Raw genomic sequence first — 11,373 nt, 5'->3', positions numbered from 1 at the left:
TATATATATATATATATATATATATAAAGGGCCATTAATAAAAAATATTCATATACTTTTTTTTACATTGTGTAACTTTTTTTACATTACACAATATGTAAAATCATGCATTTTAAATGAAAATGATATTTTATTATACAGTAAGTTAATAATTCTGTTTACTATTGTCCTTTTTAGAGCTTTTTTACAGCAGAATTTACTTTTGTTTGCATTATTGAAAGCTGTTTTGGCACAATCTGTATAGTATAAAGCGCTATATAAATAAAGGTGACTTGAATATTATGAAGACTTGAATTTACTCTCTATATATAATATTTACTATAGATTTATTTTAATTATTATTTGTACATAATTTATTTTTTACATACTGTTGTTACACAGTAAAATATATTTAATTGCAATTTAAAGAGACAGAAAGATAATGCATTTATTAATATATATTTCATTTTAATCATTAATAAATCTCGTTAATAAATGTTTTTATTAAACATTTAATTATTATAAATACATAATTATAGTTACATTTATTAAAATATATGCAATTGACATTTTATTAATAATAATAATAATAATGCTGTTTTTATTGAAATGCAAGTATTATTTTATTACATATCGTCTAGATAATGTTGCTAAGAAAGTGCCAGGTACTTGTTTGCCTATTCTTTTGCCCAGGGTTTCACAGTTTTCTCTCTTGAATTGTGGCTATGGTATATCACTCAGTTTAAATTAAAATATTAAGAGCGTATGGCTATATCCAAGAGCCATATGGAAGCACTTTGTATTCTTAGTTATGCCCTATCGGGTTTAGTGTAAGTGGCGGCTACCATATGCACTGTGTGGTGACGTCGGGACTCCCATCAGCATGCTGTTTTATTCATTAATGCCACCTCTAAGCCAATCATACAGACAATGCTAGCGTTTCTATCTTTTTGTGGACAAAACTGAAGAAGTTATCAATATCAAAGATCACATATAAATTTCCAAATAAAGAAAAATGTTTGATTGAAGAATTCCAGAAGCGTTCTTTTAAACCCCGCTGAACTTAACCGAAAAGCACAGAAAGCCAACCAGGAAATGAAATACTATCTTAAGCAGTAGACATGGATCCAGAGGAGCTAGATTTCAGCTCGAGCCTCGTAGACTTATTCCAAGCAACATCAGATCCGTCCTACAGCCTGTGCTTCCTTCCAGGTGACTGGCAACCAAAGCTTCTCCCTTCACCTATAAGCTCCTGTAAGCCTGAGTGGGAAAGAGCTCTGGGCTGCAACAATGCTGCCTTTGTCTTGCACCAACACTCTACCTACCAGCCAACTCTTTGATTGCAAGCCAAGACAAACCACTGTGTTGGGTTACAGTTCTTGTAGCCAAACACCATGCTTGTGTTTAATATACTACAGTCTTTCTGCATTTTGCTTCCTGTCAATCAAAGCGGTGAGACTCGGTGGGTTTGGCCATTACTTCATTATGTAGGAAAAGAAAAGAGCATGTTTATTATGATCGGAAAATTATCCAGACACATAACAGCCGATGGTGAGATAAGGCAGGTGTGCTTCCAGAAAAGGGGGCTTGCGGAGAAGTTTTCTCCGCCTTTAGTGCCTCAGTCAGTGGTGAGGTTATGAATCCTTTAATCCCCATATTTTCAAAGGTCACACGCTGATTTCAAGGATCACATGAAAGAGAAAGAGATGTGACTGGGACAATGAGTCTGATGTGAGAGAGGATTTGAAAAATGGGTTTTAAAGATGAGACGGTACAAGGTTTGAGTCTATACAGGGAATTTGACTTGATGCGCAAAAGCATATAACTCTAAAATCTCCCACAAAAATAAGGCACTTCAGTGGAATTGATACTTGAAGTTTTGGTCACAGTCAGGGATTCAAACAAACCCTTTATCTAAAGTAGTCAATTTTGGCACATAACTTGCCATAACCTGTCACGTAACTTTGATATTGAAGTTAATATTTGGACACGCATAGTTTACCAGGAACAAATTATGTTTATCTCCTTTTCAAAAGTCTTTTATTTTGCTAATCTTAATAAGCTTAACTAAGTGTATTTTATATAGTTATTCACAACGTATCAGTACCATACTGGTTAGTGGCTAATATCACAGATTATTATTATTCATTTAAAAAAAAATTGCTTTAGATATGCATTATGAAATACAAAATATGCAATTGTACATTACCGTTCAAAATTTGGGGTGACTTTTTTTGATCAAAAATACAGTCAAATAAATTACTGCGAACAAGTATTGTGAAATATTATGGCAATTTAAAATAACTGTTTTCTATTTGAATATATTTTAAAATGTACTTTATTCCTGTGATCAAAGCTGAATTTTCAGCATCATTACTCCAGTCTTCAGTGTCACATGATCCTTCAGAAATCATTCTAATATGCTGATTTGTTCAAGAAATATTTCTGATTATTATCAATGTTGAAAACAGTTGTGCTACTTCATATTTTCATATTCAAAAGAACAGCATTTATTTGAAACAGAAACCTTTTGTAACATTATAAATGCCTATGCTTTAAATTTTGATCAATTTAATGCATCCTTACATAACAAAATTATAAATTTCATTTAAAATATAAATAAAAATAAACCTTATTGATCCCAAACTTTTAAACAGTAATGTACATGCTTATACCTATATTTAAATTTGTATCGTTTATCGTCATCTAATGTTCACTAATGTTAACTAAAAACACTAACAACTCAACAACACTGTTAAACAATCTTTTGCAAATCATGCAAATTCACTTTTAGCATTTATTTTATTTTGACAAAATAGTGTAGAATTTTAATGTAAATGATTTATCAGTTATCAGCTGTAACGTGAAAATGAATCATTGCTTTAACAAGAACGGCAAGGGGGACCTGGATGTGGACTTTGATAAGCAATGGCCCAGCAACCCCCCACACCATGCTTGTGGCCAGTTTAGAAAAGGCAAACATTAAACATTTACCTCAGTCACTTTTACTTTTCTCATCAAAAATCCTTTGCTTTATTAAATCTGAAAATAACTGACCCTTGACTATTTTTAAGAGCTTATATCTTTAGGTCATTATTTGTGGTACCATAAAACTATGCTATTCTTTTCAGGGATTCATCAAACTCATTGGTTTCCAAATTTTCCAACCAACCCTGAGCAGTGTCTCTGTTTTTGCAATTAACAAAATGAATGCAAGGATATGAAGCATCTTTGGGCACAGAGCAAAGTGAACAACAGCTCTCGAAGAAACGCCACAGTGCCAGCTTTCAGATAAAAATGATTCCAGAAGCATGTTTACAATTAATTTCTCTGATGTAAGACAGAAAATGATACGGTCTCGTGTCTCAGGAGGACTAGTGCTGGGGTTGCCAGGTTGACAGGAGGGAGCCGTTTTCCGAGTAATTTGATTTGTGAGCCAGATATGTGCTTCACCTTGAGGGACCTGGCTGTGTCCACTGAAGCGGCTCCAGTGAGGATGAGGAGCAACTGTGCCACAGTTCTGCTTGACTGCAGGTGTCGCTGGTATTTAGCAACATCAGCAACCAGAGGTCTGGTCAAGCAGACAACCCTCTCAGATCACAGTGAGATGAAACTCAACTGTATTCAACTGCTATTGTGGGCTTTATGTATTTCCACTTCGTGCTCCCCTTGGTTTTTAATCTGTGATTTACCATGAAAATTAAAGTTGTAGTTACAAGTACTAGCAATAGCCATTTACACAGCTAAAACCTGCCACCATTAATTCTCTTTAAAACACTAAAGCAAATTCTATCTATATTCTAGAATGAGAGTTTAGAGTTCATATTTTTACTGAATTAGCATTTGCTGATCATCAACGTCTTTGTGATTTGTGTGTTGAGGTATATGTGCATCTCACTGAAACTGTTGGATTTAATATATTTGTCTACCAGGGTAATATGTTTGCCTTTAGTTTTAAGAGGAAAATCAAGCGTAAAAGTGCTCCTTGCATTGCTAAATGCTAAACAAGTTTTAATTGCCATAACAATATTTCTAAAATTCAACAGACTGTTTGTTACTTGTTAGAAGAACAGAACCTGTCAGTTGTTAGTGGAGTTAAAGTCCCCATGAAATCAAAATGAAAGTTTTTTGGAAATGCGGCTTTATGGAGCTCAACGGCTCTAGCCCAAGCTGTGATATAAACGAACGCTATTGGCTATTTTAAAAAGGGGCGGGGCTGCTTGATATGTCCCGCCCTGTCTTCCTGTTTCAGTTAAAATTACGTCAACACAGAGTAACGCTGCGTGTTTCTAAGCATTTCAGGGGACTTTTAACTAAACAAGCTGATTGTAATAAGTTGCATTGTTTTCTGAAGATCAAGGTCAACTTTTTTACAGCACAGATCATGTCTGTGCATATTTCTCTCCTGATTCAGATGACTTTTTCACTGGAGGAAGCAAAATGGATTAATTATGGATTAATTTGCAACTCACCGGAAAAAGATCATTTCAGAGCAGGGATTGAAAATGAGTGTTTTAAAGCAGTGGTTCCCAACCCCAACCCTGGTCCACTGCACGTTTTGCATGTCTCCTTAATCAAACACACCTGATTCAGGTCATCATCTCATTAGTAGAGACTCCAAGACCTGAAACTGGAGTGTCAGAGAAAGGAGACATGCAAAATGTGCAGTGTTGGGGTGCCTCAAGGACCAGGGTTGGGAACCACTGTTTTAAAGGACTGTGTTGTATCAACCCATCAGATTCTTCTTTACTGGCCATATAGAAACAATAACCTTATAAAACATCACTAAGAGTTCGAACCATTAAACAAGCAGAAATATCTAAATGTGTTAGCTTACATAAAGCTGTCATATTAACCTGGAATAGGAAAAAAATATTTAAACAACAGGGGTGTGAGGCTGCAGCCCAGTTCAGGAGAACACAAAGAACACATAAAACATTTCGTGACACTAATGCCAAAGGAACTCATCCCCATCCCTGGAGAGACAGTGTGTCTGAACTTAATAGAGCAACAGTGCCTTCTGCTGGACACCACTTTAACTGCTCTATCACATTACATACAGCAGTATCCTGCAGAGTTCAGCTCCAACACACTTGCATGGAAGTTTCTCTGAAGCACTCTGAAACACTTTGATTAGCTGGTTGAGGTGTGTTGGAGCTAAACAATTCAGAAGCAAGATTGGGTGTCCCTGATGTACAAATGAAAACCCCCAGAAACCTCAGAAGGGAAATCAGCAGCAAGATGGACGGCATACCTGCGGGACGTCTTCTTCACCGTGTCTGGATTGAACGACTTCTCATCCGTCTTGTCTTTCTTTAGTTTCTGTGAGATGTTCTCTCGGATCCGCTCCCTCTCTGATTCACGATCGCTGTCGTCCTCTGAATCATCACCTGCATCCTGGAGCGGATAACAGACGCAGACTTGCATCACAGTATCACAGTTTGATTTGAACACAAACCAAATAGAACGTACCTCAAAATCATCTCCACCACTTTGGTTCCTTTACATACAAAAAACAAAAATAGAGTTTTAAATAAACTGTTTTTACATTAATTATGGATTACATCTGCATTATGAAACAAAGCCATTACAATAGAAAGCGGAATTATTTATGTGAAGTAGGTTTTTTCCCGACCTGTCAACGACAGGAACAGAGCTTAACTTGGGATCATCCTTCAGCAGGTCATGACTGCTTTTGCTTTTTCCTTTCAAGGTCTGCAAGGATGAATGAAATAATGGTGAAAGCACCTACTGCTCATTTTCACACAAATGAATAATCATTGAATCCTCTCATTGGACAGAAAGCTACCTGGCTGACTTGACTGGCCATCTCTTCATCTTCCTCGGCCTCCTCGCCAAACGACAACAAGTTGAAATTCCTATAGAAAAATTATACTGGTTAACATTACATTATGGAAACATTACAGCATCAAAATACAAAATGAAACCATTTTTATAAATTTAATCATAAAGGGTAAAAAACTGAACAAATAGAGATTGACTCAATTTATTTTCTGTAAATCTATGCATGATTATTATTTGTCTGCAGGCCAAAATGCAGAACAAGTTCTGAAAATGTAATGTTCAGACGAATTCTGAATTATAGTGGTGTTTGCGATAACCACAATAACGTCACAAGTGACTTTCAGCAATCCAATCAATACTAATAGATAAAATCAAATATCACTATTTTCAGTGATATATTACAACTCAGAATACATCAGCAGTTTTCAACCAGGGGGCCTCAGTAAGCCTTCAAATCACTTAAAATATTCAAATACATAAATTATTATTAATATATCAAAATAAACTGACTAACTTTAAATTAAATATATATCAACTCTTAACTTTCTGTTTAAAAGAAGCTTGAAAACAAGCAGTTATTGTCATAATTACAGCAGAAATATCAAAAAATATCCTAGCTTATGTGGCCTTCAAATATCGTGTTTGACAACAGGGAGAGTTTGAGTCAAAAAGGTTAAGAACCGCTGGAATACATCACGTAATAGACGTTAAACGCATTGTGAATGCTTGCATCATGCTGTCTTTAATGCTGGTATCTAAATAAATGAAAGAAATAGTGTGACATACTTTGTTGCTTTGGACTGTGATTTCTTCCCTTCTCCTTTGTTTTTCTCTTTTTTAACTTTAATTTCACGTGGAATGATGTCATCAAAGGGAGAATGTAAGACCTGCACAAAACCAACGACTCCATATGAAAACAAAGGTCAATCAAATTAAAACGGTAAAGCCAGTTCGTGATGGGACTGAACAAACCTCTGTGGATCGAATTTTGTGTGGGTTGAGCGGCCGTTCATCTCTGTTACACTCCACCTCTGCTAGCCTGAGAATGTTATACACCGTATCTCCTGTGACCTGCAGCCAAAACCACAACAGACAAACTGTGAAATTAATGAAACAAAAATAATAAATAAAAACCGCAACATATGCTAATCAACATTGTTGGATAAACGAGTAAAAGTCCTTGCACACTGAGTCCAAATTTTTTCTTCTCGTATTTGTCATCCTTTCCTATAAAAATGCTTGCTACAGATGCGAAAACGCAGAAAATCAAACCTGATCCGAATTTTTGTATGATGGATGAAAGTTTCGGAGGCAGTTTGTAAACGTGATTGACACAAGGTCGTATTTATTTTTTAACGTGTGAAAATATCAGACGAGAATTTCGGACTCAGTGTGCAAAGACCTAGCTCACATAGAAATTACATTTATTTTACTGTACACTAAAAATTCGAGGCCAGTAAGATTTTTTAATATTTCTGAAAAAAGTCTCTTATGCTCACCAAAAGCTGAATTTATCTCATCAAACATACAGTAATATTGTTAAATATTATTACAATCTAAAATAATTGTTTTCTATTTAAATTTATTTTAAAATGTAGTTTATTCCTGTGATCAAAGCTGAATTTTCAGCATCATTACTCCAGTCTCACATGATCCTTCAGAAATCATTATATTATGCTGATTTGATGCTCAAGAAGCATTTCTGATTATTATCAATGTTGAAAACTGATATATAAGTTGTGCTGCTTCATATTTTTCTGGAAAATGCGATACTTTTTGTTCAGGATTCTCTAATGAACAGAAAATTGAAAAGAACAGCATTTATGTGATGTAGAAATATTTTGCAACATTATAAATCTTTTTAAAGCCAATCCTAATTAAGTTAAAGGGGTCATATGATGTTGCTAAAAAGAACATTATTTGGTGTATTTGGTGTAATGAAATGTGTTTATGCGGTTTAAGGTTCAAAAAACACATTATTTTCCACATACTGTACATTATTGTTGCTCCTCTATGCCCCGCCTTTCTGAAACGCGTCGATTTTTACAAAGCTCATCGGTCTGAAAAGCGAGGTGTGCTCTGATTGGCCAGCTATCCAGTGCGTTGTGATTGGCCGAATACCTCAAGCGTGTGACGGAAATGTTACGCCCCTACCATACCGTAGGGTCGGAGCGACGAGACAAAAACATTAAAACCCATTATAAACGAGGCTTTACAGATCTTCTTTATGCACCAAGAGCTTGTAACACTCCAAAGAGAAAGGAAAACTTGAAATCGCATCATATGACCCCTTTAATGCATCCTTGCTGGAAAAAAAAAAAACCTAAACAAATTTTTTTGTTTTGTTTATTTAGCAGAAAATCCTGGCCTATTCTCAGTTTTGGGAAGCTACCCCTTTAAATGGGTCATTTAATATTCTTCACCTTTCCAAAAATGGTGTGTTTGTTGTTGAGTTCATCAGCCCGTCCAAGAGTAAAGAAGAACTGGCTGCCATTATCATGAGGTCCTGCGTTTGCCATAGCAACCAAACCTCTCCGATTGAAGCGCAATCTGGAGTGAAATTCATCCTGCATTGAAAAAAAACAAACAGTTAAATACAATAACCTTTTCAGTCATGCTTTCCTGCACATTCTTATACATATGCCAATTACACATCCACTTAATCTTGTGAATAACAAAAGCAAAAGCAACCTTGAAAGGGCGACCATAGATGGACTCCCCTCCCGTCCCAGTGCCTGTGGGGTCTCCTCCTTGAACAATGAATTCTGGCACCACACGATGAAAAATTGTGCCATCATAGTAACCTGCGAAACAGAGGTAAATGTTTATGATGAGTAATCAGGGTATTTCATTTAAAAACATGACATCATGACAAGTGCCTTGTCTTGTTTGCATTTTATGTCTGCAAATCTCGAAGTATGACGCCACCTACCCTCCATACAGAGCTGAGTGAAGTTTCTGCACGCCTTGGGAGCTTCCTTAGACCAGAGCTCTATATCAATATCACCTGCGGAGGTCTTCAGCAAGACCTATGAGAAAATATCAGTTTGTCATTACACAGTTACAATGGTTTTTGTGCTTTAAGAAGGCTTTTCAGTGACACAGGAAATGAAGAAATATACACAGCAAATATAGCTCAAATTACCCAATAAAGCCTACTGCATTATATTTGATAAGCAAATTTCTAAGGCCTCTAAAGTATTAACATAATCAATACTTTGCTTAAAAAAATACTGGTTCACAAACAATCTACTAAATGCTTTATGCCATCTGACTTATAATTTATAAGAAGGCATTTTAGTATAATTATAAAAATGTCCACCTTAAGGTCATGGGTCTTTTTGCTGTGAAATCTTTACTGATTTTTATGAAGTAAACACAAGAATAACTTTATTATTGTTACTGATGTTTCAAGATAAACCCTTAATGGACTGCAGCATCTTAGGTTTCCTTGATTATCCATACTATATATATATATATATATTTAATCATGTTACAATGTGAGTGTTTTTTTGCTCAGGCATCATTTATTACATTGCATTAAAAGTTTTGCCCACTAAAAATTACAGCGCTTTGAATATAAAACTAGGCATTTAAATATCACCATACTCAGACATATTATTGGGAGATATAGAGTGATAATAACTGACTTATATAAATGTATGCAAGTTGTCAGTTTTACTCTTATAAAGATCTCATTGATTAACATTACAAGCTATCAGAATTCCATCTTTTAGACCATATAAATATCAGCAACTGCACCAAACTGCTCAGTTTTGGACTCTAAATAAAACGGAGGGGTTTTTTTTGTCCTCCTGAAGTATCAACTCCATATTCTCATATATATCATACTATATGAGCTATAAACGCTTATATATATATATAATATTGAATACGATCATCAACAAAACACACATATGCAAACTGTTCTCTTTTTAAAAATCTATAATTGCATATGTAAGGCTTCACAGTGCTAATAACACAAAAATGAAGTAAATGTAATAAAAGCAGTGTTGCATGATAACTCTTAAAAATACAAAAAGAAAAATTAGACGAAAAATGGAGTAGAATATATCATCTGATGAACATTACATTTCATTATTTCGCATGAATATGGGTTTTAAACTCACCTTTCCATTCGTGGGTGGCTCTTGAATATATATGTTGCTCATCTTTAACGCGTATTATTTGGGTATATTTCCCTCAAAGCTGGTTGATAACAAAAGTACAAACTATAGGCAGCTATTACAAGAACATAATAAGCACGTCTAACAAATATGAAGTATTTTCTTATGTGATGTTTACAAGCAAAATCATGCCATGCCGCGAAAGAGGATATTTCCTCGTTCCTTGTCGCCCTCTGCCGTAACGGAGAATGATAGGGTAAATATTAATATATCCTGTCAAAGACTGTTATCAGAAGATATAGAATTTAAATGAAGGATAATAAACGTTGTCCTATCTTCAATGTGCCATTTTAAATATATAAAATCCGAATATATAAGTGTAATTCAGGCTTCTGAAGTAGTTGTTGATTGTGTTGTCAGGTGGAACATGTTACTTTTCTCCGCGCTGGTGAAGATGATCCAATCACAGCCGCTTGTGATTGCAGAGTTTTCTTTAATGAGTTTCTAACAATTCAGGGGAAGGTTTTCATTTAGCGTCCTTAAAAGTCTGTCCTCATTACACCATCGTGCTCTTTGTGCTCTTTGGTTGTGATCTCTCTGCTGGGGGAAATCGGTGAACGGGTCTGTATGTGGAACCACAGTGTCGTCGACGGTTCCAGTCGGAGTCTTTTACCAAACAGATCGGGTTCACGTTTTGAAAAGCGGCGGAGCAAAAACAAACGAGTTGTTTTGTTTTGCTCTTTTATAATTTAGGTTGATAAACCGTCGATTATATCATGGCTGTCCCAGGTATGGGTAGTTTTGCTGAATGTTGTTGATGTGGTACTTCTGGAATGTTCGAGAAACTATCCTTCGCTTCATTAGTATCTTCACTCGTCAACAACAGAGCGGTTGCTTCACATCAGACACATATCCTTGTATTTCAGACTTCATATTTCACACTTAGTTGTAGGTAACTGTTAACCGATTTGTAAGATATTATGTCAATGTTGACATAACAATGCTCGATGTTTGAATGGTGAGATAAATTCTGAAATCCTTCTAGATTTGGATTAAATCTCCCATATCTTGCAGCTAGTGGTTGGTATTGTAATATGGGATCATGAATTCACGTCCTGAAGCGGTACTGAATGTGTTTTTATTTCTAACAGGTCCAAACAAAGACAACATCAGAGCAGGCTGCAGAAGATGTGGATATCGTGAGTGTGACGATCAGTCTGTTTTTCTGTCTGTTCGTCAGTTGCTGTTGTTGTTTTTTTATTTATTTATTTTATTTATCTGTTATGTGTCTATCTGTTTTTTTTTCTTCTGTCGGTCCATATCTGTTTCTGTTTTTTTCTATCTATCTATCTGTCTATCTGTGTGTCTGTCTGTGTGTCTGTCTCTGACTGTGTGTGTGTGTGTCTATCTGTCTGTCTATCTATCTATCTATCTGTGTGTCTGTCTGTGTGTCTGTCTCTGA

At 35.5% G+C, this 11,373-nt stretch overlaps 2 protein-coding genes across 2 annotated transcripts in view; one reads left to right on the top strand and one right to left on the bottom strand.

Annotated features, from left to right (window-relative positions):
• The window catches only part of cwc27 (CWC27 spliceosome associated cyclophilin), a 47,040-nt gene extending 36,867 nt beyond the window's left edge, over positions 1-10,173 (bottom strand). The window contains exons 1-10 of the mRNA XM_016447330.1: positions 9,915-10,173; positions 8,717-8,813; positions 8,476-8,588; positions 8,208-8,351; positions 6,757-6,855; positions 6,571-6,671; positions 5,789-5,858; positions 5,615-5,694; positions 5,452-5,479; positions 5,234-5,376 (exon numbers count right to left, since the gene is read on the bottom strand). Coding sequence (XP_016302816.1) covers positions 5,234-5,376; positions 5,452-5,479; positions 5,615-5,694; positions 5,789-5,858; positions 6,571-6,671; positions 6,757-6,855; positions 8,208-8,351; positions 8,476-8,588; positions 8,717-8,813; positions 9,915-9,956 — 917 coding nt within the window. The 5' untranslated portion in view covers positions 9,957-10,173. The remainder of the gene's footprint in view (positions 1-5,233; positions 5,377-5,451; positions 5,480-5,614; positions 5,695-5,788; positions 5,859-6,570; positions 6,672-6,756; positions 6,856-8,207; positions 8,352-8,475; positions 8,589-8,716; positions 8,814-9,914) is intronic.
• A 170-nt stretch (positions 10,174-10,343) lies between these two features.
• Positions 10,344-11,373, top strand: part of srek1ip1 (SREK1-interacting protein 1) — a 4,382-nt gene continuing 3,352 nt past the window's right edge. Inside the window, exons 1-2 of the mRNA XM_016447331.1 lie at positions 10,344-10,700; positions 11,063-11,110. Of these exons, the coding sequence (XP_016302817.1) occupies positions 10,688-10,700; positions 11,063-11,110 (61 nt within the window). The 5' untranslated portion in view covers positions 10,344-10,687. The remainder of the gene's footprint in view (positions 10,701-11,062; positions 11,111-11,373) is intronic.

The sequence above is a fragment of the Sinocyclocheilus anshuiensis genome, unplaced genomic scaffold (assembly GCF_001515605.1).
Source record: "Sinocyclocheilus anshuiensis isolate Anshui unplaced genomic scaffold, SAMN03320099.WGS_v1.1 scaffold567, whole genome shotgun sequence".
Lineage (NCBI taxonomy): Eukaryota > Metazoa > Chordata > Actinopteri > Cypriniformes > Cyprinidae > Sinocyclocheilus > Sinocyclocheilus anshuiensis.
This window is presented reverse-complemented; position numbering and strand designations above follow the sequence as displayed.